The sequence below is a fragment of the Saimiri boliviensis genome, chromosome 4 (genome assembly GCF_048565385.1).
Source record: "Saimiri boliviensis isolate mSaiBol1 chromosome 4, mSaiBol1.pri, whole genome shotgun sequence".
NCBI lineage: Eukaryota > Metazoa > Chordata > Mammalia > Primates > Cebidae > Saimiri > Saimiri boliviensis.
The window spans coordinates 131,909,768-131,936,321 of NC_133452.1; the positions used below are offsets into that span (position 1 = coordinate 131,909,768).

Genomic DNA, 26,554 nt, shown 5'->3' on the forward strand with positions numbered 1-26,554 from the left:
AGTACAAATCTCAAAGAGGGTAATATTTTTATTTATTTTTTTTTTGAGACGGAGTCTCACTCTGTTGTCCAGGCTGGAGTGCAATGACATGGCTTCGGCTCTCCGCAACCTCTGCCTTCCAGGTACAATCAATTCTCCTGCTTCAGCCTCCTGAGTAGCTGGGATTACAGGCTCCCGCCACTACACTCGGCTAATTTTCGTATTTTTAGTAGAGACGGGGTTTCACCATGTTGGCCAGGCTGGTCTGGAACTCCTGACCTGGTGATCCTCCCGCGACGGCCTCCCAAAGTGCTGGATTACAGGCATCAGTCACTGCCCCTGGCCAGAGGATAATATTTTCAAATCACCTTATTGGGACATACTTTGCATGCAATAAGCTGCATCTATTTAAAATGTTCAACTTGTTGAATTTTAGCTGTTGTGCACACCCACATCTGCACTACCACAGTGAAGATAAAGAACATCTATTTATTTATTTATTTATTTATTTATTTAATTTATTTATTTTTGAGATAGAGTCTTGGTCTGTCGCCAGGCTGGAGTACAGTGGCCCAATCTCGGCTCACTGCAACCTCTGCCTCCCTGGTTCAAGTGATTCCCCTGCCTCAGCCTCCCAAGTAGCTGGGATTATAAACGCGCATCACCACGCGCGGTTAAGTTTTTTTTTTTTTTTTTTTTTTTGTATTTTAGTAGAGACAGGGTTTCACCATGTTGACCTCGTGATCTGCCCGCCTCAGCATCCCAAAGTGCTGGGACTATAGGCTGAGCCTCTGTGCCTGTAGGTTAAAGAACATTTCAATCTTCTCCCAAAGAACAGCTACACAATAAAATACTACACAGTCATTAAAAAGAGTAAGATATATTTTAAGTATTGCTATTTTAAAGGACTTGTAGTAGGAGAAATTCTATGTTAGCTTGGAGATAATTGTTTCAAAACACCAGAAATGTGTACTTGAATGGACAGCATGCATGGAGTAAGGGGGACAAATCACAGGTGGGCAGCGGGTTTTGACCATGTGAAAACTCAGGCGAACAACATCTTCATCAAGCAACAGGATTTCTGGCCTCCAAGAAACACCCGAGTCCTACTCACTCATAAACCACCCTCCCCCAACTCTGCAGTAGTCACTCTCTTGATTTGTAACACTGTAGGTTAGTTCTGCGGTTCTGACTGAGTGGAATCCTATGTCGTTTTCCTGTCATCGGCCTCATCATTTTTGTTGGGCTCATCACCTTGCTGTGTGTGGTCACAGCCTGTTCACTACCACGGCCGTCAAGTGCTCCACTTTATACGTGGCTCATACTCTTGTCCCTCCACTGTCGATGGGCCTTTGTGTTGTATCTAGGCTTTACAACCTGTGCTGCTATGAATAATTTTTCATGTATTTTGGCAAACATACATTTCGCCTGGTTTTAACTAAGAGTGCGATTGCTGGGTCATAGCTGAGTGGATGCTTGGCTTCATCTCTCAAAAAACAAGTTTCTACTGAGTGAACAAATAGTAGAAGAGGGTAAATCTCTTCTTTTAGAGATTATTCAGCTAGTAAATGAGGAAGGAACGAGAGACTGAGACTATAACTCTTTTGTAACCTTTAATGAATTAACAGATTTGGCCACTGAACAGCAATGGCCAAATTTAATGTATGGTAAAAATAAATAAATGAATTAAAAAAATAAAAATAGGTCTTCCTTCTAATGTAAGAATACAATGCAGTGCCATAAACGAAATAAAGTACTCAAGAAAAAAAATCCAGCCTGCGTATAAGCAAATCTCTGCAACCAACTACCAATTTATAGAAAGCACAGATTGAAAAGGTACATATTAAACTACTCCTTGGGGTACAGCCGGCAAAATGCAACCTATGAAAAACTCAACCAGGCAATATACATTTCATGGAGGAATATATAGAAAAAAAAACACTAAAAAATACTCCAAGGTAAAACTAAACTACACTTTTTGATGATGAAAATATAAAATAGAACAAAGAAGTGATGATCATAAAAGTCAGGCTGTGATTTTACGTGGGGGAGGGAAGAGTTTATCACTGAGCTGGGGCAGATGATGGAGTTTCTGACAAACTTCTATCTCTCTGGTGGTTAAAGGATGTTTACCTCTTATTAAAGGGCAACATTTTCAGACAGGTTTTCTTTTTGGTGCCTGTTTTTATTTTATGACAAAAAAGCTAATGAAGCATAAAATAATTTATAGGTCACAATTATGTTTTGCACAAAGCCTGCTCTCCCACACCCCTGTCCAGACACTGAGCTCCCAAAACAAGTGGCAGCCCCAGGACCCTCTGGCAGGGCCACCTCACTTCTGGATGTGGTCATGTCATTGGAGGCAATGTCCCTGCTCTTTTCTGTGATGCCTGGAAGAACCTGATAGGAGACACGGAGCGGAAGCTTCCCTGTCACCTGCAGGTTCTTGGCCATCACTGTAGAGGGAGCAGGCCCTCACCTCTCCACAGGCCAGATCACAGCTGGAGCCTCCTCTCTGCATGGGGAGTGAGGTTGGTCCTTTTCCAAACACAGTGACAGAGATCTCTCCAGAGGCGAAGATGACACCATTCTTCCTCCAACATGGTCCAACTTCATGTTTTTCTGCTTTGCAGGAAAGTTGACTCAGGGTGGTGTTCAATGAAGAAATCACAGGTAGGAAAGATGGACAGATCTCAGGGCTGTATTTGATCTGGGACAGGGAGAGCATGGAGCATGCTGCCCTTGCACCCAGGAGGTGGGTGCTGGGGCTCTGCTTCAGGGTGGAGAGAGGTTATTGCTTATCCTCCAGGTTCCAAGTAAAAACCCTTCTGCCCGGCCCATCTAGTTCTCCCTGGATCCTCAATTCTAACAAGGACTGTCTTTTTGTCACCTCCCTGGGAAGGACTTTTGGACACAAGAAAGTGGGTGTGATTTCTAGGTTCACTATGTTCTGGTTGATTGCGCTGCCAATAAAATACAATCAAAATACATATTTAATAAATAATAAAATAACCCATAATGAGCAAATGTCTCTCATGTACTGACACCATCGAGGTTTCCTCCAAGTGTGGGCACAGCTGCAGGCACACCTTGTCTCTTGGGTCAGGACACTGGGTCGAGTGAAATAGGAAACCACCAGTCACTGCAGAAAGGATCCTCATGGAAGAGGTGTGACATGGAAGGTCTGTGGTCCCAGGGCCACCACATATAGGAGTGACTCCCATTCTGGGAAGGACCTTTTTAAATTTTGTATTCACAGTAGTTCTTAAATTACAGGATGCTGAGACTCAGCACTGACCAGTTACACTACTTCTTTCTTTCCCATTAAATGCTGGGTCAAAGAGCACCTGAATACATTTCTTTCCTCTTCCTGGAGAGAGGCAACATATTAGTAGATATGTTGAAACACACAAACGTACTTTCAGCATGTGCTTTCAGAAAAAGCTACTGAAAGATTAATTGCACCAAAATGAGGTGGGATACAAAAGTAAAAAGAAAGATTGCATATCCATGTTCTTAGTGGTGTTATTCACAACAGGCAAGATATGGAAGCAACGTAAATGGCTATCAAAAGAGGACTAGATAAAAAAAATGTGACCATATACAGACAGTGGCATATTATTCAACATTAAACACAAGAAAATTTTGTTATATGCTGCAACATATATGAACCTTGAGGTCATTGCCAAGTGAAATAAGCCAATTAAAAAAGCCTCCAAATGCATACTTCCATTTCTATGAAGTTCCTGAAACAGTCTAACTTGATGAACGGGAAAGTAGAATGGTGCTTGCCAGGGAAAACTTCTACAGGCAGTGAGGCGTTTTTGTGTAATGGGCACCGAGTTTCAGCTTTCAAGGTGAAATATTCTAGAGATCTGTTGCACCACAATGAGCTTACAGTTAATACTATTATAGTAATTTATACTTTTATTTAATTTTTTTTTTGATAGAGACAGGGTCTCACTATTTTCCCCAAGCTGGTCTTGAACTCCAGGCCTCTAGTGATCCTCTTGCCTCAGCCTCCCAAATAGCTGGGATTACAGGCATGAGCCACCACACCTGGCCTATGGTACTGTATTCTTAAAAATGGTTATGATAGTAAATTTTATGTGATGTATTTTTTGCCACAATGTAAAAATGCTTAGCCCTGTTAGTAATTTAGAAAAAAAGTGCATCAGTTAATTAAAAATAAGTTAGGATGTGGCCTGTGGTCCTTGCTACCCAGGAGGATGAGGTGGGAGGGTCTCTTGAGCCTATGAGGTGGAGCCTGCAGTAAGCCACGATGGCATCACTGCACTTCAGCCTGGCTTAGAGAGTAAGATTCTCTCTCTCTTTCTCTGTCTCTGTCTCTGTCTCTCTAAACACACACATGGCCGGGCTTGGTGGCCCACACCTGTAATCCCAGCACATTGGGAGGCTGAAGCAGGCGGATGACCTGAGGTCAGGAGTTTGAGACCAGCCTGGCTAACATGGTCAAACCCTGTTTCTATATAAAAAACAACAACAACAGCAAAAACAACAAACACACACACAGAAATACACATAATACAACCATGAAGCAGCAAAATCAGCACCTCCTCAAACTGCATGAAAGACTCATATGCCCCAGCTTGACATCTTGAATCAGTCTGCATCTGGCAGAACCCCAGGTGGCTCCACTGCATGTAAAGCACCGCCCCAGATGGTGGTGGAGGGAGATCCTAGGGTGGTGACTCTGCTCCACAGGTGGAAGCCTCCAGTCCAGATGGGGGCGGCCGGAAGGACCAGGAGGGACATTTCCAAGAAGGTGAAGTAGAATATCCAAATCTGTAGCTTCTTAAAACACTAATACAAATAGAAGAAATATCAAGTTTAATAAGTGCTGTCTATAAAATAAACAAAATCAAAAGCAATCGTTAACTACAGGAGGAACAAATGTTCAGGAAATGAAAAGTGGTGAAGCTGACATGAGAAAATTAGTCGTGGAAAAAGAAACAAGGAATGGCTGAACTAGATGTAATTCCTATAGAAATACATCGGGAAGATGAAAGCATGGGAAGAGTGCGAGGGAACGGGGACGATGAACTACTGCATTCGCCTCTGTGCTGTGCAGCAGACAACGGCTGCAACTGAAAACCAAGCAGTACTAATGAAGGAGTTGTATTTAGACATATGGAAGTGAAAGTTGAAAGACTTAGCTAAAAAGGTGGAAAATGGTTGCCTCCAGGAAGGCAGAAATTGAGAAGGTGCAGAGAGGACTCATTTCTCTGGAGAAATCCTTTCCAAATATTTGACGTTTTGAATTATGGGCGATTAAACTTTGATTAACAAAAACTGCAATGAATACGAAAATTTATACCCATGGGAACTGAATTCAACAAGTAATGCATAAGTGGTAACTAAAATATACAAGACTATTAAATATATATCATAAATGCATAAATGTGTGAATGACATCAACCATGAATAAAAACATAGAAGAAAACATCAATAAACACATCTCTGGATAAATAAATTGCACATGAATTAATTTCCTACCCCAGCTCCCTTACTGGTTACCTTGGGAACCCAGGCAGTGGGAGGAAACAGGACCAACTAGAGTCCCTCATCCTTCTCTTGCTTCCAGTCAGGTCCTGGATCCACTCCTGCTACAAGGAGGACTCCCATCTCCACCTTGAGTCTGTCTCACAGGCGTGACCCTTAGGCTCCCTGCCAGGACTGCTTTACGTGGGTGGGGCTGAGGTTGCCTTGAGCAAGAAGTGCAGCACCCATCTGTGTGCCCCAAGACCAGCAGTCAGGAGACATCAAGAAACAGTGGGGGGAATATCCCACCTCTTACTCATGTACTTTCCTGGTTCATTTGTCCTTCATTAATTCAGTCCACACCTCCCCAGCAGTCACTTTACGCCAGAACCTGATTGACCCAAATTCTTCAAAGTCAGAAAACCTGGGAGCACTCTCTATCCCCTCCCTGATGTCACACTTCAGCTCTGTGTCATCACATGAAGGCTCCAGCTCTTCAGGGCAGATGTTCCCCCACAGGGTCAGCCCCTGAATGTTGGCACCAGATGTCCCACCTCCATCATTTCACAGCCCTTTCTGTTCTGCTGTGAATCTGTGGGTCATCGGAAACTAACAGGGAGAGGGGATGAGGAGGGGAGATGTTTTCATGCTGTGTCAAGGCATTGAGACAGACCTCTCCTTCTCCCCTGAACCTCACACTTTATCCACTCCCAGGCGCATGAAATAAAACACAGACCAGAGATGTCTATTTAAACAGTAAATATCTATAGTATAAAATTATGCACATGTAGTAGACATGGAGTAATGCATAAGACTGTGACAGGGGGCGAGGGTACCTCAAGGTGACAAGAAAGCTGGTCCTAGGCTTGTCAGGAGGAGTCATCACCAAGACACTCATAAAGCTCACCTATGACATTCTAATTACTGTACACGTAATATATTAAAATACAATAAAATAGGTTGGGTACGGTGGCTCATGCTTGTAATCCCAGCAATTTGGGAGGCTGAGGTAGGCAGATCACCTCAGGTGGGGAGTTTGAGACCAGCCTGGCTAACATGGAGAAACACGGTCTCTACAAAAAATATAAGAATTAGTCGGCCGGGCGCGGTGGCTCAAGCCTGTAATCCCAGCACTTTGGGAGGCCGAGGCGGGTGGATCACGAGGTCAAGAGATTGAGACCAACCTGGTCAACATGGTGAAACCCCGTCTCTACTAAAATTACAAAAAATTAGCTGGGCATGGTGGTGCGTGCCTGTAATCCCAGCTACTCAGGAGGCTGAGGCAGGAGAATTGCCTGAACCCAGGAGGCAGAGGTTGCAGTGAGCCGAGATTGTGCCATTGCACTCCAGCCTGCGTAACAAGAGCAAAAACTCCGTCTCAAAAAAAATAAATAAATAAAAAAATAAAACAAAAGAATTATTCGGATGTGGTGGTACGCGTCCGTAATCCCAGCTACTCGGGAGGCTGAGGTACAACAATTGCTTGAGCTGGGGAGGCAGAGGTTGCAGTGAGCAGAGATCATGCCACTGAACTCCAACCTGGGTGACAGAGTGAGACTTCGTCTTAAAAAAAAAATTATAAGCCGGGCGCGGTGGCTCACGCCTGTAATCCCAGCACTTTGGGAGGCCGAGGCAGGTGGATCACACGAGATCGAGACCATCCTGGTCAACATCGTGGAACCCCATCTCTACTAAAAATACAAAAAATCAGCTGGGCATGGTGGCACGTGCCTGTAATCCCAGCTACTCAGGAGGCTGAGGCAGGAGAATTGCCTGAACCCAGGAGGCGGAGGTTGCGGTGAGCCGAGATCACGCCATTGCACTCCAGCCTGGGTAACAAGAGCGAAACTCTGCCTCAAAAAAAAAAAAAAAAAAATTATAATAATAGAAAAACAATGGAAATGATGATACCAACTAATATGGCTCAGCTGCAAACACATCATGCCTACTAACACTTCGCAGCCTCTGACAACAAGAAACAGTGTTATGTTCTCTGCTTCAGGTCAGGAAACTGAGGCACCAAGAGGTAAAGTGCTGGTGAGATCCAGGAAGGGAGCTGAGTCCTAGCTGCCTGGCTGCAGAGTCTCGGTGTCCTCAGTGGAGCCAGTGGGCCCAGGAGCTGACATCAGAGGCTGAGATCCCAGCTGTGCGGCATCCCTGTGGTCTCCTGTCCCAACCACGTGTTGATCCAGGACCTGCAGGCTCATGAGCTCTGGAGAAAAGAGAGAAACCGGTGAGTGCTCCACTGAGTGCAGAGTGTTGTGTTCATTCCCTGACGTCTTTTCTCTCTTCAGTTGGTCCAAAATCAGATGCTCCCTTTCTCAGAGGGAAAATTAGGCCCTTACATTTTTCTTCCTCCCACCCAGCTGCCCTGTGCCCACCACCCATTGGGCAGAGAGTGAAAGGGCCCCAAGACTAAAGAACAAGATGCAAGAGGGAACCCAGTGCTCTCCGCGCCTCTCAGGCCTGATCAGTCCTGTTAGAGTGAGAGGCCTCCCCAAAGAGAGGCCCTGACCCTTGCCCTCAGTCCCCAGGCCCTCCTCTCCCGCAGAGGCACCTGCATACCAGGCAGGCCCTGCCCACCGTGGGCTCTGCCCTCTGTCTGCGGCTGGGCGTTCCTCCTCTCCCAGCCCAGAGCAGGCAGCTCTTAACTGAGGACCTCATCAAGAAGTCTGAGGGTGCCCAGCTGGCTCAGCATGGAAAGATGTGGCTGCCACAGGATCTGCACCTCACCCTGGGGCCCCCAGCTTGCTTCAGGAGGCCTGGCCTCCCTGACCCTTAGCACCCACCCAGGCCTGTGACCTGCTCTTGAGTCACCACTGCTCCTGCCTGGTCCACTTACCCCTAGAAATGCAGCCCCACCCCAGGGCTGCTGCTTGGTGAGGCTGTGAGGCCTTCCTGCTCCGTCCCTAGCAGGGATTCCACCCAGGACACTGCCCTTGCAACCTACAAGGGATTTTCTCCATGTGGAGTAGGGGAGACCCCTTAGCCTGAGGCCTCTGTCCACCCTCTGCACCTGGGAACTGCCCCTGCCACAGCCACCGTCTCCCACACAGACCCTCCTGGAGTGGGAGCTCCAAATTTGAGATCCTGTTTCACTTAGTATACTTTACAACATCAGTATTAGAGGAAATTGTATCATGATCATAGAGCTGAAATTATGAACATCTCTCTTGGACACCAACATTGAAAGTAGGAATTTTGAGAAACTGGCACATGACTTTCCTACCCTTTTCCCGGTCAAACGCCCAATGACCTGTGAGGAAACCAATCACGCTCACAGAAAACCAGAACTGACAATCCCTCTACAGGAGACACCACAGGTGAGAGCAGGAGCCACCATGTACCTGCTCTGCCCCTGCTGCGGGTGCCTCCTGGACGGGGCCCTCTTGCTGCAGGGCACGGGATGAACCTGCCCATCTGCCCAGGCCTGAGGGGCAAACAGGCAGTGCAATTAGGAGAACAATGAGAAACCACCACCCCTACTGCCAGGTACACAGAAGTGGGGAAATGACAGAAAGACCCAGGTCTCCTGGACACCCCAGCCCCTCACTGTCCCCTGCACTGCCTCTGTTTTTGCAGAAACACAAAACTTCCTGCTTTCTCTTTTCATCTCCCTTCAAACAACCTGACTGTGGGGGAAACGATCCTGACTGTCCCTTACTCCAAACTTACCAGGCAGTGACCACCTTTAGAAAGGGAAATAGCCTCAGGGAGGGCAAGGTCAGGCCACAGAGCACAGAACAAAGCCCCAGAAACATGGTCCCTGGGGACTGTGTCCCTCAGGGACTGGAGAAGAAAACACCTGGAGGTAGGATGAGAACAGGAACCGCAGCTGCCCTGATGAGGGGCTGGGCCCCGCTCCTCAAATGGCCCGGGCACATCTGCTTATCTACTCATCTATATCATCTGCATGGAAACTCAGGGAGGCCAGGTGGTGGGAACCTGGAAAGAGCAATGCCTCGAGTGACCCAGAGGACATGACACCCCCCAGGCAGCTCCTGGAGGAAGCGCATGAGGATCTGCAAAGTGGACAGAGATGGCCGTGTGCGACCAGGACCCTCCTTGTTACAAGAGGGCCTCCAAGGGGCTGCACAGGCAGGGCCCCTAGTCCGGGCCTCATATATCTTTTCCTTGGTGTCTCCCCCACCAAATGGCTGGAGAAACAGGGGAGATGGATGCAGAGAGGAAGGGACTAGGGGCACCGCCTCCCCTCCGATTCCTCTCAATTTTCTAGCCCTCCCCAGATCACAGCTGCCTTTACTATTTGCTCCCTCTGAGGCTCTGGTCATCCAGGCCCTCAGCACTCCGCATGTGTTTCCCAACTCACCCCACCTGGACGCACCCTAGTGAGCCCGAGTGACAGAGAGACCGGGATGAGGACAGAGCAGGGGCCATCCCTGCTGCCCACTCCTCACCTGCAGCAGGAAGAGGCCACAGCTAGACATTCGAAGGCCTTCCCCAGCCCTAACTTGGCAAGGATTTAGGGGTGTAGTTGGAGATGTGGCTCCTGTTCTCCTCCCAAATACCCCAACTTCCAACACCTGTTCCAGAAGCCTGGTCACCTATATGCCTATCTGTGCAGGAGCAATGAGAGGACCCTAGTGCCCAGACAGGAGCCCTCCCATCTCCAGCCACTGCCCCCTTTTCTCACCTGGACCCTCTGCACGTGATGTTCTCTTCTTGCAACGAAGGTTGCAGCAACGAATAACAGCAATAATAGCAACAGTAATAACACCAGCAATAACAACAGCAATAACAGCAAAAATATCAGGAGCAGGAACAGCAGCAGTAGGAACATGTGGATTGGCTGGCTGTTGAATCTCAAACACCAGCACCTTCCCTGAAAAAAGGCACTTGTTATACATCAGGCAGAGAGCCACAGCTGACCCTCTCCAGGTCACCCTAGGCTCACCAGGGGGCACAGGGTGAGTGCTGCGATTACCATTGTATTCCGCGTAGCAGGTGAACCTCTGCTCCTCTCCTTGGCGAATGCTGATGGTCACCCAGGTCCGGTATGTTCCATTCCCATCAAGCAGGACACCCTCTGACTGCTGGGCGTCATGGCTCAAAGATACCCCATCCTGACGCCAGGTCAGTGTGATATTTGGGGGACAGAAGTCAAAAGCCCAGCATGTCACATTGATGTTGCCCTCTGAATCCTCACTGCGGGTGACATTCACCATGGGGGGCACTGGAGAAGAAAGCGCAGAGTCAGTGAAGCCCTGCTCCCCTCTAAGGGAGACACAGGGAACAGGGCTGCTCGGCTCCACTGTTCCCACTCTGGCCGAAGCACTCACAGACTCTGGACCTACTGTAAGTCTGTCCTCACCCTGGGGCCCAATTCCTCTAGGGCTGGCAGGAGGATGGGCCTCGGGACTGTGGCCTCAAGCTCTGGGATCCCCACAATGATGCTGAGGAGGGGGATGTTAGGGGTGGACTCCTGGATCTGGGGCCAGGAGGGAGGGAACTATTTGGGATGGGCAGGGTGGGAGGCAGATGGGGCAGCCCTGTCCTTGAAGGCTTCCTCTCCTGCCTGCCACCAACCCCAGGCTCAGGATTCTGTCAGAGGATCCCCTGCTTTCCCAGGTTCCAGCACTGGATGGTTCTGTCCCAGACCCACTGTCTTTATCCACTGGCTCTGACAGGAGAGGAAAATCAGGACACAATACCCCAACAGGAAATTTCTGCATCCATAGCACTGGGCAGGTTTCTCTTGCCAGAGGGGAGGTGGGGAACGGGAAGGGACTCAGTTGAGGCAACTCTAGCAGAACCGTGGGGAGAGGAGAGCCCCTGCCTAGGGTCGGTACCTGTTCTCCGGATGCACACCCCGGATTCCAGATATCCTAGTAGTTTCTGCCGGCAGTCTGCCAGCACAGCGCCCCCTTTCTTTGCATTTTCTTTCAAGTCATTCATGATGTTTATAGACAAGATCTGAGCTCCAGAGGACTCGGGCACTGTCCATTCCTGAGTGTTCAGGTTTTGGGAGAGGAAGAGCTCCCCATCACAGTAGAAATGCCGGATGCCCTTGGCGCTGTTGTCTTCATGGATCTCACAGAGTCTAATCTCCTGGAGGGAATGCAAGGCTGCCCCCACCCAGCAGTGACTTCTCCATTCCTAAATCCCTCACCTTCCCACCCAAGTGAGGAACTCAGCCCAGCGGGGACCCCTCTCTGGCCCTCCTCCGTCCCTCCCTGTGCTGCTTGAGTGCCGGCTCACCTCCTTGGTGAGCACCAATGACCCTCATTCCTCACTCCCAGCCCCAGCCAGATCCAGTGGGAAGAGACAGGTCGCTGCTCTCTGCCCTAACTTTTCTGGATAAGACCTCTCCTGTTACTCTTGCCCCTTCCCACTCTCACCTCCTTTCTTCTTCTTGATATCAGCCAGGGTCATCTTGAGGTCCTTCTCATTCTCTTTCAAGTCCTCAATCTCTCTGTGACAGGGCTGAGCTCTCACGACTGCTTCTACCGTGCAATTCTGCCCGTCGTAGTGCAGGAAGGGCTGACCGTCCAGTTGTACCTTAGCGAGAAACTCCGAACGCTCAGATCCATCTTGGGACAGCACCGTGAGGATATAACGAAGACTGTGGGGCTCTGGGGAAGAGAAAATCAAGATGAAACTTCTTCCTGGAAGTAACTTCACATCGATGCTTACCACACAGGTTTGCTGTCCTGACTTTCCTGAGGAGACAGGAAGTGCACACGGGCAAAGGGACAAGAACAAGGAAAACTGGGAAGCTTGGAGGATAGAGGAGGGGACTGAGGAATGGAAGAAGGGGGAATGGAGATGGCAAACTTGTAGGCCAGGTGCCAGGGCTGTGGGGCCACAGGCCCCCTAAGGGTATAGGGGCCGTGGGGAGTGGCTCTTCTGCAGGGGTAATGGAGAAACATGAAGGCAGTGGTGGGAGGAAGGTCTTGCCAGAGGAGAGGTGGGGAACGGGAAGGCACTCAGGCTCAGAGGGACCCATGTCCAGTGTGGCTGTGGTACACAGGTGACAGCGAGATGGAGCCAAGGGGAGCTGCCTCGAGAAAAGACTCATCATGGGCATGGTGAGGGCAAGGGAGGGGGTGGTCATGAGGCACAAGGGGCAGGAAGGTTGTAGCCCCAGAGAGGTTCATAGTGGGGTCAGTATCCCAGAGGGAAGCAATGGTGTGGGCTTGGGTCCCAGTGGAAGAGTGGCATGACAGCATGACAAGGCCCCAGGACAGCAAGTGCATGCACCCGCTAGTGTCCACCGGGGTGGGCAGATGACAGGGTCTCAAAGAGTCAGTCCACATTTCAGTCAATAGTGCTGGGGGAGCCGGGCGCGGTGGCTCAAGCCTGTAATCCCAGCACTTTGGGAGGCCGAGGCGGGTGGATCACGAGGTCAAGAGATTGAGACCATCCTGGTCAACATGGTGAAACCCCGTCTCTACTAAAAAATACAAAAAATTAGCTGGGCATGGTGGTGCGTGCCTGTAATCCCAGCTACTCAGGAGGCTGAGGCAGGAGAATTGCCTGAACCCAGGAGGCGGAGGTTGCGGTGAGCCGAGATCGCACCATTGTACTCCAGCCTGGGTAACAAGAGTGAAACTCCGTCCAAAAAAAAAAATAGTGCTGGGGGAACTGGATGTTCAAATGAAATAAAATGGCACCTTTAATTTGCACTCTATACAAAAATTAACTCAAAATGAATGAAAGACCTAAACTCTAAACTCAAGAACTAAAACTTAAAAATTTCTTAGAAGAAAACGTTGGGGATAATCTTCATGACACAGGATTTGATAGAGCTTTCGTGGATGTGACACCAAAGAACAGACAGAATAGAAAGAACTGACAAACTGGACTCACGAAAATGAAAACATCTGTGCATCAAAGGGCACGATTAGAGTGAAAAAGCAATCAATGCCTGAAATGAAATAAATATGCAAATCATATATCTAATAAGAGATTAGTTTCCAGAATATTCAAAGAAGTCTGACAAAAACAACAACACAGTCAACACACACAAAAATGGGCAAAGTAGCCACAAGAAGCTATGTGGGGGAAAAATGGGAAAATGGCTTGAATGGCCAATTCTTCAAAGAAAATATACAAATGATCAATAAACACATGAAAAGATGCTCAATAGCAGTAGTCATTAGGAAAATGCAAATCAAAACCACAATCATATACTGCTTCTGCACAGCCAAGGAAAGAGGGTGGGTGCAGTGGCTCACACCTGTAATCCTAGCACTTTGGGAGGCTGAGGTGGGTGGATTGCCTGAGTTCAGGAGTTCAAGTCCAGCCTGGGCAACACGATTTCATGTTTACTAAAAATACAAAAATTGGCCAGACGTGGTGGTGTGCAGCTGTAGTCCCAGCTACTCAGGAGCCTGAGGCAGGGGAATTGCTTGAACTCCGGAGGTGGACGTTGCAGTGAGCTGACATTGAACCACTGCACCCCAGCCTGGGCCACATAGAAAGACTCTGTCTCCCAAAAAAAGAAAAAAGAAAAAAAGAAAGAAAAAACCCCTCCTGCACAGCAAACAAAACAATAAACAAAGTGAAAAGACCATCCAAGAAAGGGAGAAAATATTTTCAAACTATTCATCTTACAAAGGATTAGTAACTGAAGCATATAAGGAGCTCAAACAACTCTATAGGAAAAAAAATTCTAAGACTCCAATTTAAAAACGAGCAAAAGATCAGAATAGTAATTTCTCAAAACGAAGACTTACAAATGGCAAACAGGTATATGAACAGGTGCTCAGCATCACCGGTCATCAAATAAATGCATCAAAACTACCATGAGATGTCATTCCGCCCCAGATAAAATGGCTGTTACCCAGAAGACAGGCAATGAGGAAGGCGGCAAGGATGCAGAGAACCCTTGTACACTGCTGGTGGGAGTGTAAACTAGTACACCACTATGGGAAACAATGTGGAGTTTCCCGAAACTAAAAACATAAAAGAACTGTCATATGCTGCAGCACTCCCACTGTTAGGCATATACCTGAAAGAAAGGAAATTGGCATATGAAAGAGCTATCTACTTTTCCATGTTTATTGAGGGGTTATTCAAAATAGCCAAGCTCTGCAAGCAACCTAAGTGTCCATCAACACACGAATGGATAAAGAACATGGGGCGCACATGTGTACGTGGAGTACTATTCAGCCGTCCTGCCATTCGCAAAGAACTGGAGGTCATTACGTTAAGTGAAATAAGCCAGGCACAGACAGACAAACTTTGTTCTTTGTTACTTGCAGCAGCCAAAAGTGAAAACAATTGAACTCATGGGGAGAGACAATGGAATGATGACTACCAGAGGCTGAGAAGGGGAGTGGGGAGTGGGGAGTGGGATGGTTAATGGTTACAAAAATATAGTTAGAATGAATAAGATCTTGTTGATAGCACATCAGGATAAGACGGCAATAATTTACTATATATGTAAAAATAACTGAAAGAGCATAATGGGATTGTTTGTAGCACGAAGAAAGGATAAATTCTTGTTGTGATAGATACCCCATGTACCCTAATATGATTATTACATATTGTATGCCTGTGTTAAACTAAGCCACGTACTCCATAAATATATACATATATATGTACTACATACCCAAACAAAAGTTAATAATTAAAAAAAAAAGCAATGGTTGGGGGTGCAGACCAGAGACAGAAAACGAAGGTAGAGGGGGAGACTCCCAGCCTGAGGAAGGGCCTGCCAAAAGTAGTGCTGCAGGCGGAACAGTCACCCCAGAGTAGGTAAAACAAAGATTTTAGGTATGTGGTGTAGGGAGTGAGAGCCCACTGGGGTCAAGTAACTGAAAGAAAACAATGAGGGTCAAGGAACAGTGGGACCAACAGCCTGTTTTAGGTCTGGACTGGGGGCGGTGTGGCGGGGGAGGAGATGGGTAGAGCAAGAACTGGAGGGCAGCGTGAGCGTGGGGCAGGAGTGACTGTGGAGGAACTTGGGTTAGGGTGAGGCAGGAGGGGAGGGTGCTCTGTGGGGGGTGAGGTTTGACAAAGATGAGAACTTGCTGAGGGCCCAAGGCAGGTGAGCAAGAGGTAGGAGCAACACAAGGTCCCCAGGTGGAGTGGGTGGAGGGACCAGGGAGGGATGGTCCAGCACCTGTGGGCTGTAGGGTGGGGTCCTCCAGAGGGTGAGGCTGAGGATAACGGAGAGGGGAAGGGGCCACCGTGAGGCGGGGCCCAGAGCAGGCACCTGCACTGGAGGGGAGGGGACATCTGCACTGCCCTGTGTCCTGCCTAAGACCCAACTGTCATTAGCACCAGGGCTCTCCCTGGGTTGTCTGGAGGGGAGTGGGATGGAGGGAAGACCCCTGGACAAAAGGCAGCACCAGAAACTTAGGGTCAGGGACAGCTGGGAGTGGGAGGCGTAGGGGCAGCACTGAGTGAAGGCTACTTGTAGGAAAAGCGAATAAGGGAGGCAGGAGGGACCTGCCGTGGTGGGGCCAGGGGATGAGGGCAGAGGACATCCTAGAAATGGATCAGAGAAGTGCAGACAGGAAGGGGTGGCAGAGAGCTGGGAGGGCAAGAGGACCCAGGGGGCCCTGAGATGGGCAGGGAGGAGGGCAGGGAATCTGTTGTCCTTAGACCATTGGTCATTAGTAGGGTGGGGCGAGAGAGGACAGGACACCTTCGCCCCCCACCCCCGCATGAGAACCACCGGCTCCCAGGAGAGGACAGGGCTTCAGGGACCTGGGAGCCGCCCCCAGCACCGGGAGATGTGGCTGCCGTAGGGGCCGAACGGGGAGGGCTTTCAAATGCCATTCACAGGAGCAGCCCGCGAGTCGGGGGCGCAGCCCGGGACCCCAGGTGTCTCAGAAGGGCTGGTTTGTCCGAAAAGTGGGAGGAGGCGGAGGCGAGGCGAGGAGAGCAAGTGCAGTATAGGAAAATGCAGGGGCGGGTGATGCGCGGTCCGGAGGAGGCCAGAAAAGAGACGGGAAAGCAGGGCTGAGGTGTGGCGGCCATTGGCCGCGTCCAGCTCCCCGCACCCCGGACCCCGCACCTGAGCCCCGCCCGGACCGCGCCGCGCTCGCCAAGACCCACCGGGATCCTCGGAAACGTCCCGCCACTCCCGCTCCGCCGAGGACCGCCAGGAACCCCACTCACCAGCGGCGGCTCCCAGGAGTGTAAAAGGGAAGGCGCCAGCCAGAAACAGCAGGACCCGACCCAGCACCATGGCCCCGACGTCGCCTCCCTCTCAGGGGCTCAAGCAGTGGCCGGCAGAACCGGGGGCGGGAGACGGCCCCGCGGAAATTTAGCCACCCGCCCCGCCCCTAGAGACGCTTATCCAATGAAACTGAGGCCTGGAACTTAGGGCCAATCACGAGAGGGGAGGGCGGGGCCACGTTCACAGGAGAAATTTCCAGAGCCACGAGACCTGTGGAGCCGCAGCGGGCGAGACGTGGGGTCCTGCAAAGTGGGAGCGCGCGCGGGAGCGCAGCTAAAAGCGGGGACCAGCTGCGAGTAGCTGAGGGTACAGCTCCAACCTGATGAGCACGGCCAGGGCCCTGTCGCCCTCCCTGCATCGCCACCACCCATCCCCGCACCCCCACCCTAAGGAGCGCGGGCCTCACCAAGCCCCTTTCGCCGGTCGCCCCATCAGGCCGGCTCTCACTGGCTTGTTCCTTCCAAGAGGGACAACGCCTGATTATTTTCCCAACACACTCCCTCAGCCGCGGACAGCGTTACTGGCAGTAAGAGCAGTGAGCAGATTTGCAGACTTGTTTCCAGGTCTCAGCCACCTCTGCCTCTCAGAAGCACCTGCCCAGGAGAACCGCTCAGACGACAAACTTAGACGTTTCAGCTGTAGAATATCCTTCTCCTCCCTTCGACTCGAAGCCAGGTCCCCATTCACCCCCTAATATCCTCTAAGTGTCTGATAGAGAGGGGCAAGGCCGCCTCTCTATTCAGTCCCTGGCTGATCACAGGCCAAGGACGCGGCTCTCCAGGATTCACGACAACACCAAACTCTCTCCAGACTCCCTTTTCCAGCCTGTCGTAGGACATCTGCACTTCCAGGACCATAGTCCCCTCCAATGTGACAGATCCACAAGGACTCTCTACACGTCTCCCACCACATCACTCCGTTTCTCTTAAGAGCATCAGCATCCTTGGTCCCTTCTGATTTCCTCTTTCCCCTTCATCTCCAGGAGTCAAACTCAGCTCCTCCAACCCTCTTTCAATCCCACAGCCACTCCCTTAGTCTAGGCTTTTCCCTCCCTTCAGCCTAGATGACTGCACCGGCTTCCTAAACCCTGTGCCTGCCCCAGTTGTAACCAGAGTGCTCCAAACCAGCACAGCGCCCCATCTGCTGAATGTTACACATGATGCTTCCACTCTACCACGGAAACCACAGCTGCCAAAACCTGCTGTCTGGCACGGCCCCCATTTCTCTGGTGACATCTCCCCAGGGTTGCAGTAAAAGTGGGCTCTGGGATCATCTCACCCTATCCCACCAGGATGCCACTGCCTAAGCCACATCCCTCTTCCAGTTCACTGTCACCTCTGCCTTAGAACCCGTCAGAGCGAACCGTATCCTCAAAATCTTCCCAATGAGGCTGGTCTGAGTGGAGTGGTATTTACAAGAATTGATCACAACCAGTTATGGATGTCTTTGTTTCTTACTCACTCCCACTATTTCACTTGACTAGCCTTAAAAAAAAAAAAAAGAAAAAAAAGGAAGAAAAGTTTTTCAAGTAGATGGTTGTGATGGTGGCACAACCTTGCAATGATGCTAAAAGCCACTGAGCTGTACATTGTAAAAGGATAAATTATGTGAAAATGAATTCTCAATTCTCAGTAATAATAATGCTGTCCGGAAAGCCTCTTTCTACTAAGAGAATTGCCTTGTCCCCAGCGCACATCTCTTAGTCTTTGGGACATTTAGCCAGTGGTCTTCAAACCGAGCCACTGTATAGAACCACATGGAGAGTTTTCAATACCCATGTTTCCAGGCCACAGCCCAAACCAGTTAAATCAGTAAACCTAGGTTGGACCTAAGCCTTAGTATCTTTTAAAGTTCCCCAGGTGATTCCGAAGTGCAGTCAAGCTTTGGGACTCCTCATCTAGGCCCTGGTTTCAACCTTCCTCATGGTACAGATGGTGCCCTGTGTTCAACCTTTTCTTTCTTTTCTTTTTTCTTTCTTTCTTTTTTTTTTTTTTTTTTTTGAGAAGAAGTTACGCTCTTGTTACCCAGGCTGGAGTGCAATGGCGCGATCTCGGCTCACCGCAACCTCCGCCTCCTGGGTTCAGGCAATTCTCCTGCTTCAGCCTCCTGAGTAGCTGGGATTACAGGCACGCGCCACCACGCCCAGCTACTTTTTTTGTATTTTTAGTAGAGATGGTGTTTCACCATGTTGACCAGGATGGTCTCGATCTGTCGACCTCGTGATCCACCCGCCTCGGCCTCCCAAAGTGCTGGGATTACAGGCTTGAGCCACCGCGCCCGGCTCTTTTTTCTTTTTAAGAGAAGAGTCTTGCTCTGTCACCCAGGTGGAGTGCAGTGGCGTGATTATAGCTCACTGCAGCCTCCAATGCCTTGGCTCAAGCAATCCTCCCACCACAGCCTTCCGAGTAGCTGGGACTACAAGCGAGCGCCAGCACACCCAGCTGTCATCTGCCATTTTCTACCCTCCCCCATTAGATTATGAACCCTCCAGGATCAGGAACTGTGTCCATTTCCTCTCTGTCAGGCTCACAAACATCTTTTTGAGTTGAACTATACCTGTCATTACGATGAGCCTATGATCCCTAGCCTACACTTTTCTGTAGATGAAAATGGAATGTATTTAAGAATTTTAATAATTTCTCAGTTTTCCCATCCATATTCACTAATAATTTATTTTGATCCTCATAAATTATTGAGCACAGTGGGGACTGGGGTCCTGTCTCCACCTTAGGGAGACTATTTTCACTGCTAAAAACCATTAGCCTAGTGAGAGGCAGAGAGGGAGATGGACCCAGTTCTCCTGAGGCAGGTCCCAAGCCCTTCCCTCCTCCGTGTCTAGGCTCCCTCCAGGACTTCCTCCGTGGGCCAGCTCCAGCAAAAGGTCTCATTCAGCTCACCCCCAAAAGACTTTTCACAGTTCAATAATAATAATAAATATGCAAGGTTTGTTCCAAGGCATTTAGAAGTGGTTGCGGCGAGACATAAAGCCAGTCCTCTCCAGGGCCAGGGGAGGCCGAGATGGTCTGGAGTTCCAGGGAAGTTTCTCAGCAGCCAGGCCTGGCATCTCCTCCCCCACCAAGCCTCCCAGGTCTTCTGTCACCTCTAGTCCCCTCCACCCCACCTCCAGCCCCTTCTGCTCTGCCCCATCAACTACCTTTTCTCCCTTAGCACCCAGCTTAGATCCCCGGACTCACGAGCACAGAGGCGACTTCCTCCTCGCCGACTTTAGGCGCCATGGCGGCTCAAGAGAGAGGTCCGGAAAAGAAAGAGAAACGGCCCAGGGTGTTGGCTCACAAAACCCAGGGCCGGGCTGCACTTGGCGCCCGCAGGAGTTTTGAATATTTCCGCTGAGAGTTCACTGCGAGTAGCGGGATCGCTTTTCGCCCCGCCCCGGTCTACGGAGAATGACAAATGCTTACTAATACAGAAACGGAATAGGCCCGGCGTGGCGGCTTACACCTGTAATTTCAGCTGTTTGGGAGGTCGAGGCGGGCGGATCACGAAGTCAGGAGTTCGAGACCACCCTGGCAGACGTGATGAAACCTCATCTTTACTAAAAAGACGCAAATTAGTCAGAAGTGGTGGCGGGCGCCTGTGGTGCCAGCTACTCGGGGGTCTGAGGCAGGCCAATCACTTGAATCCGGGAGGCGGAGGTTGCAGTGGGACGAGATCGTGCCACTGCACTCCATCGTGGGCTACAGAGCAAGACTCCGTCAAAAAAAAAAAAAAAAAAAAAAAAAAAAGCAAAGCAAGAAAGAAACGAAATAACGGAGCTCTGGGCTGGGGAGGGCCGAGCCTTTAGGCTTCTGGTCTCAGGCTTTGGGGCATTCACACCTGTCGCTGTAAAATGCAGACTCCGAAGTAGGAATTCCGAGTCCGGGGTGGAGTGCGATCTGGAATCTCACTCGCTCGAAACAGCACCGCAGTGGATTCGGACCCGGGTCAGTAGGGAAATGTGCCTCAGACCTTCCCACCGGCCGCCCACGGATTCTACATTCCGAAAACGCTTCCTGCTGCCCTGTCACCCCAGGAAGGCGGCGCCCGCCTTGGGTTTGTTCTGATGGAACAGAACAAACGCTCCACCGCCCGCAGGGAAACCCACAACTAAGGGGCCAGGAAAAAGCCCCTCAGGGTCTCGCCCCTTCAGTGAGGGTCCTAATTTACACCCTCCATCAAAGACCGGAGTGACCTTCAGTGAAACGATACAAGACCCGCGGGGCCCAGGGCGCTCGGCTCACAGAAGGCGGAGACAGCGCCGCCTCGCGTCCCTTCCCTGACCTGCCCAGGCGGACGCGGTCACGTGTGTTGGCCTCGAGGCTGGAATACACCGGGTTCAAGGGCAGGGAGTGGAAAAAGGAGGGAAGGATGGGGGGGGGTGGGGCGTGTTGAAGAAAGGAGGGAAGAGATAGGAAGAAAAGGAGAGAGAAGAAGTAAAGGAGAGATTAAAATTTAAAATACGTAGTTTTATTATTTCTCTTAATTTTGCCATTTGTCTAGTTTTACTTCTGAACATTTTTGCCGTAGATTTCTCTCTCTCTCAGTCTGTAAATCCACGGCTATTATTGTTATTTAGGGCCTGCGAGGGTGAGTGGCAGACAGCATGACCCTCTTCCTCCAGATGTGTCAGGGTGTGTCTCCCGGTCCCAAGAACAGGGTTTTTGTTTTGCATTGTTTTACATAAAGTACAAATCTCAAGGGGGATAATACTTTTATTTTTATTTTTGAGACGGAGTTTCAGTCTGTCACCCAGGCTGGAGTGCAATGGGGCGGTCTCGGCTCACTGCAACCTCTGCCTCCCAGGTTCAAGCTATTCTCCTGCTTCGGTTTCCAGAGGAGATGAGACTACAAGCGCCCGCCACCACACTTGGCTCATTTTTGTCTTTTTAGTAGAGACAGGTTTCACCATATTTGCCATGCTGGTCTCGAACTCCAAGTGATCCTCCCTACTCACGATCCTCCCCGCCTTGGCCTCCCAAAATGCTGGGGTGACAGGCGTAAACCACAGCGCCCTGTTGTTAAAGCATATTTCAATCGTCTCCCAAAGAACAGCTACATGACAAAATTCTATGCAGTCATTAAAAAGAGTAAGATCCATGGTAAGTACTGCTGTGAAAAGATGTGCCCAGCATGCTTTCAACCTTTTCGAAAAGGTTAGATGGCTGACGCCTGTAATTGCAGCAGTTTGGGAGGCCAAGGCAGGTGGATCACCTGAGGTCAGGAGTTTGAGAGCAGCCTGGCCAACGTGGTGAAGCTCCGTCTCTATTGAAAATACAAAAATTACCTAAGTGTGGTGGCAGGCGCCTGTAGTCCCAGCTACTGCGGATTCTGAGACAGGAGAATCACTTGAAACCGTGATACAGAGGTTGCAGTGAGCTGAGATTATCCCACTGCACTCCAGCCTGGGTGAAAGTGTCACTAGTATCACTTACATAATGTTAATATGTATTTTAGGTGTGGGAAAACCTGGAAGATTCCTCACCAAAGTTTTGACAGTGACTCGAGACTGCGATAACTTTGCGACTTTCATTTTCTCTGAAATGTTGGTATTTTATCTTTTTTTTTTTTTTTTTGAGACGGAGTTTCACTCTTGTTACCCAGGCTGGAATGCAATGGCGCGATCTCGGCTCACCGCAACCTCCGCCTCCTGGGTTCAGGCAATTCTCCTGTCTCAGCCTCCTGAGTAGCTGGGATTACAGGCACACGCCACCATGCCCAGATAATTTTTTGTATTTTTCGTAGAGACGGGGTTTCACCATGTTGACCAGGATGGTCTCGATCTCTTGACCTCGTGATCCACCCGCCTCGGCCTCCCAAAGTGCTGGGATTACAGGCTTGAGCCACCGCGCCCGGCCTTTTTTTTTTTTTTTTTTTTTAATGTGGGGTGTCTCCATGATGGCCAGGCTGGTCTTGAACTCCTGACATCAGGTGATCCACCCACCTCGGCCTTCCAAAGTGCTAGGATTACAGGCGTGAGCGGCAGAAACATTTTCTCCTACTTTCTGTCTTTCGTTTTTTCGGTGCTCCTTCCGACGGCAGCAAAGGGCGTACAAAGCGGTGCCGGCTGCGGTGGGTGCGGCGCGGGCCGGGGTTGTCGGGTGCGGACGCCGATGCAAAGGGTCCCGGGACATGGCGTCCTGGGAGCAGCTGAGGTTCGGCGGGGCCCGGCCGCCCGCGGGGGGAGCTGCGCAGTCGCCGCCGAGGCCGGAGGCAGAGCGGGGCGCAGGGCGGTGCCGCGCGTGCGCTGAGCGCGGGGGCTGGCCCGGAACGTGGAGCGGTGGCCGCGCTTCAGGGGCCGAGGATGGGAAGCGGGAGTGGCGCCGCGCCCGCCCTGCCTAGGGCGCCAGGATCCTGGGGCTGGGCTGAAAGTGTAGTGAGGGGCTGCCCGAGGCTGCGTCCCCAGGATCCATCCGGCGTCGGGGTGACCTGGCACTCCTGGCAGCCGGGTCCTGGGTTCGCGATCCGCTTCCGGAGGCGCCTCCCTGGCAGCGCCTCCCTGGCAAGGGGGGAGCCCTGGCTGGCCCCTGAGCGCCGGGGCCGCAGGGGTAGCTTTCGGCGATGTCACCCCTGTTCCGGAATCCAGACCAGGCCGGCGAGGGCCTGGAGCCCCGTCCCAGGATGCAAGGAGGCCGACGGGCCAGCAGGAGAGGGTGTGGGAGCCTCAGTGGATCCTCTGTGCCCTTGTCCCCAAGGCAGCCGACTGTGCCACCCCCACCCTCGCAGAGCCGGGCAGGACCCACTCCCAGGCCGGGAGGCTCCGCCGCAGCCTTGACCTTGCTCCCACCGTGTCCTGGGAGCCCACAAGCACCCCCCAAAGGTGCCGCCGGGACTCGCGGGATCGGCCAGGAGCGTCGGGTTCGTTTGTGCAGTTGGCAGGGGCCACCGTACCACTTGCACCTCAGCCTCTGCCGCTGAGGGGAGACGCAGAGAAGGGGTACCGTCGGGGCTGCACACTCTGCAGAGCCAGGGACAGGTGGGAGCCCCGCCCCTCCCGAGTTGGCAGGATGGGAGCTCTCCGGGTGCTGCAGCCTCCAAGGTCGCCACCGCCATGCGCCTGGATTTCTTAGTGCTCTTGGTGCCGGCCGGAGAGCCTGAAGGCTCGGGGCTCGGGTGCCAGATTCAAGGACTGCAGTAGGGACTCGTGCCTTTTCCGGCTGCCCATCGCTGCCCATGGACCAATGGGCACACACTTCCTTCCCTCTGAGGTACATAAAAGCCCCAGGCTCAGCTAGAGCAGGGTAGAGGATGGAGGGCCGACAGGATGGTCAGCTGCAGAGAGCAGCAACCCGCTCTGCTGAGAGCTGAACACTGGAAAGGGCACCTGCCTACAGAGAGAACTCCCCACTGCCAGGCTCCTCGGAGCTGTTCTGACACTCAGTAAAGCTCCTCTTTGTCATGCTCACCCTCCACTTGTCTGCCTATCTGGAGGTAGGACAAGAACTCCAGCAAAGACCACAGGTTTCTGGCCAGAAAAGCAACACCCCAAAGATCCTTTAACACTTCTTGATGCAGCGACAGTAACATGTGCATAACTATCTCAAGAAGGGCACATGAGACGTTGGAAATGTGCTCATCTCTGGGAGGGAATCTGGGCACAGGAGGTCTGGGAAGGGAGGAAAATTTTCTCTGTATACTCTCTGGAATATCTTTTTTTTTTTTTTTTTTTTTTTTTTTTTTTTTGAGACAGAGTTTCACTCTTGTTACCCAGGCTGGAGTGCAATGGCGCGATCTCGGCTCACCGCAACCTCCACCTCCTGGGTTCAAGCCATTCTCCTTCCTCAGTCTCCCAAGTAGCTGGAATTACAGGCACCTGCCACCATGTCCAGCTTTTTTTTTTTTTTTTTTTTTTTTTTTTGAGACAGTCTCGCTCTGTTGCCAGGTGCCAGGCTAGAGTGCAGGAGTGCAATCTCGGCTCACTGCAGTCTCTACCTCCTTGGTTCAAGCAATTCTCCTGCCTCAGCCTCCCAAGTAGCTGGGACTACAGGTGAGGGCCACCACGCCCAGCTAATTTTTGTATTTTTTGGTAGAGATGGGGTTTCACCATATTGGCCAGGATGGTCTCAAATTCCTGACCTCAGGTAATCCACCCACCTCAGCTTCCTGAAGTGGTGGGATTACAGGTATGAGTCATTGTGCCCAGCCAAAGGTTCTTTTTAAAACATGTTAACCTGGGGTGCGTGTGGTGGCTCACACCTGTAATCTCAGCACTTTGGAAGGCTAAAGCTGGTGGATTGCTTGAGCCCAGGACTTGAAGACCAGCCTGGGCAACATGGTAAAACTCTGTCTCTAACACACACACACACACACACACACACACACACAACCAAAAACCAAAAATTAGCTGAGCCTGGTGGCACACATCTGTACTCCCAGCTACACAGGAGGCTGAGGTGGGAGGACTGCTTGAGCCCAGGAGGTGGAGGTTGCAATGAGCCTAGGTCGCATCTACCACGGCACTCCAGCCTGGGCCACAGAGCCAGACCCTGTCTCAAAAACAAAAGAAAACATGGTACATGAAAAGTCCCTCTAATTGGTAAAGCGCTCCCCAGTGGCCCCAATTTACCCACACATGGAGGTGCAACGGGGTCCAGACTCAGGCCTTCCTCAGGTCGTTCCTCCAGATGCCCAGGTGCCCACACCTCAGAGCCTCTGTATGGCTGCTCCCCTGCCTGGAAACTCATTTCCAGGAGTTTCTCCTGGGGGTCCCACCAGAGGCCCTTCCTGGAAGGCTCACCTCCTGTGGCATTGACAGCCCTTCTTCACTCTGCTTCACGTTGTTCACAACTCTTTTTTTTTTTTTTTTTTTTTTTTTTTTTTTTTTTTGTGTGTGTGTGTGTGTGTGAGACGGAGTTTCGCTCTTGTTACCCAGGATGGAGTGCAATGGCGTGGTCTCGGCTCACCGCAACCTCCGCCTCCTGGGTTCAGGCAATTCTCCTGCCTCAGCCTCCTGAGTAGCTGGGATTACAGGTACGCGCCACCATGCCCAGCTAATTTTTTTTATTTTTAGTAGAGACGGGGTTTCACCATGTTGACCAGGATGGTCTCAATCTCTTGACCTTGTGATCCGCCCGCCTCGGCCTCCCAAAGTGCTGGGATTACAGGCTTAAGCCACCGCGCCCGGCCCTGTTCACAACTCTTTCACTAACATTTAAAAATATATTTAATTGCTTATAGTCTCTGTCTCTGTCTCTGTCTCTCTCTCTCTCTCTCTCTCTCTCTTTCCCAGAATACAAGCTTTATGTGGACAAGGACAAAGATTTTATTTTATTGTTTTTAATTTTTGTTTTTGAGATGGAATCTTGCTCTATCTCCCAGATTGGAGTGCAGTGGCAGGATCTTGGCTCACTGCAAACTTCTCCTCTCCCTGAGTTCGAGCGATCCTGCCTCAGCGGCCTGAACAGCAGGGATTACAGGCGCCTGCCACCACGCCTGGTTAATTTAGTATTTTAGTAGAGACAGGGTTTCACCATGTTGAACAGGTGATTTGCCCGCCTCAGTCTCCCAAAATGCTGGGATTATAGGCATGAGCCACCGCACCTGGCCAGGACAAATATTTTAATTGCAGATGTATTTCTGTTGTCTTGAATAGTGCCTGATTTGTTTTTTTTTTTTTTTACTTTTTTTTTTTTTTTTGAGACGGAGTTTCACTCTTGTTACCCAGGCTGGAGTGCAATGGCGCGATCCCGGCTCACTGCAACCTCTGCCTCCTGGGTTCAGGCAATTCTCCTACCTCAGCCTCCTGAGTAGCTGGGATTACAGGCATGTGCCACCATGCCCAGCTAAGTTTTTGTATTTTTAGTAGAGACGGGATTTCACCATGTTGACCAGGATGGTCTCGATCTCTCGACCTCGTGATCCACCCGCCTCGGCCTCCCAAAGTGCTGGGATTACAGGCTTGAGCCACCGCGTCCGGCCTTTTTT

General features: G+C 50.7%; 1 protein-coding gene across 1 annotated transcript; it reads right to left on the reverse strand.

Annotated features, from left to right (window-relative positions):
- Nucleotides 1-1,617: 1,617 nt before the first annotated feature.
- LOC141584352 (MHC class I polypeptide-related sequence B-like) lies at nt 1,618-22,779 on the reverse strand. Its single transcript, XM_074398264.1, has 6 exons — nt 22,575-22,779; nt 11,841-12,074; nt 11,292-11,567; nt 10,427-10,675; nt 10,136-10,324; nt 1,618-7,693 (listed from the first exon to the last, which is right to left on the reverse strand). The coding sequence occupies exons 1-6, from the start codon at nt 22,762-22,764 to the stop codon at nt 7,545-7,547; spliced, it is 1,287 nt and encodes a 428-aa protein (XP_074254365.1). The 5' UTR covers nt 22,765-22,779; the 3' UTR covers nt 1,618-7,544.
- Between the last annotated feature and the right edge of the window lie 3,775 nt (nt 22,780-26,554).

Bases quoted from the DNA above. Each gene is read 5' to 3' on its own strand.
- LOC141584352 (XM_074398264.1), bottom strand. From the start codon at position 22,764: ATGTCCCGGGACCCTTTGCATCGGCGTCCGCACCCGACAACCCCGGCC. The intron at 10,676-11,291 runs GTACCGACCCTA...TTTCTTCTCCAG, and splicing joins GGTGTGCATCCGGAGAACAG to TGCCCCCCATGGTGAATGTC. The intron at 10,325-10,426 runs GTAATCGCAGCA...GCCTTTTTTCAG, and splicing joins CTGCTACGCGGAATACAATG to GGAAGGTGCTGGTGTTTGAG.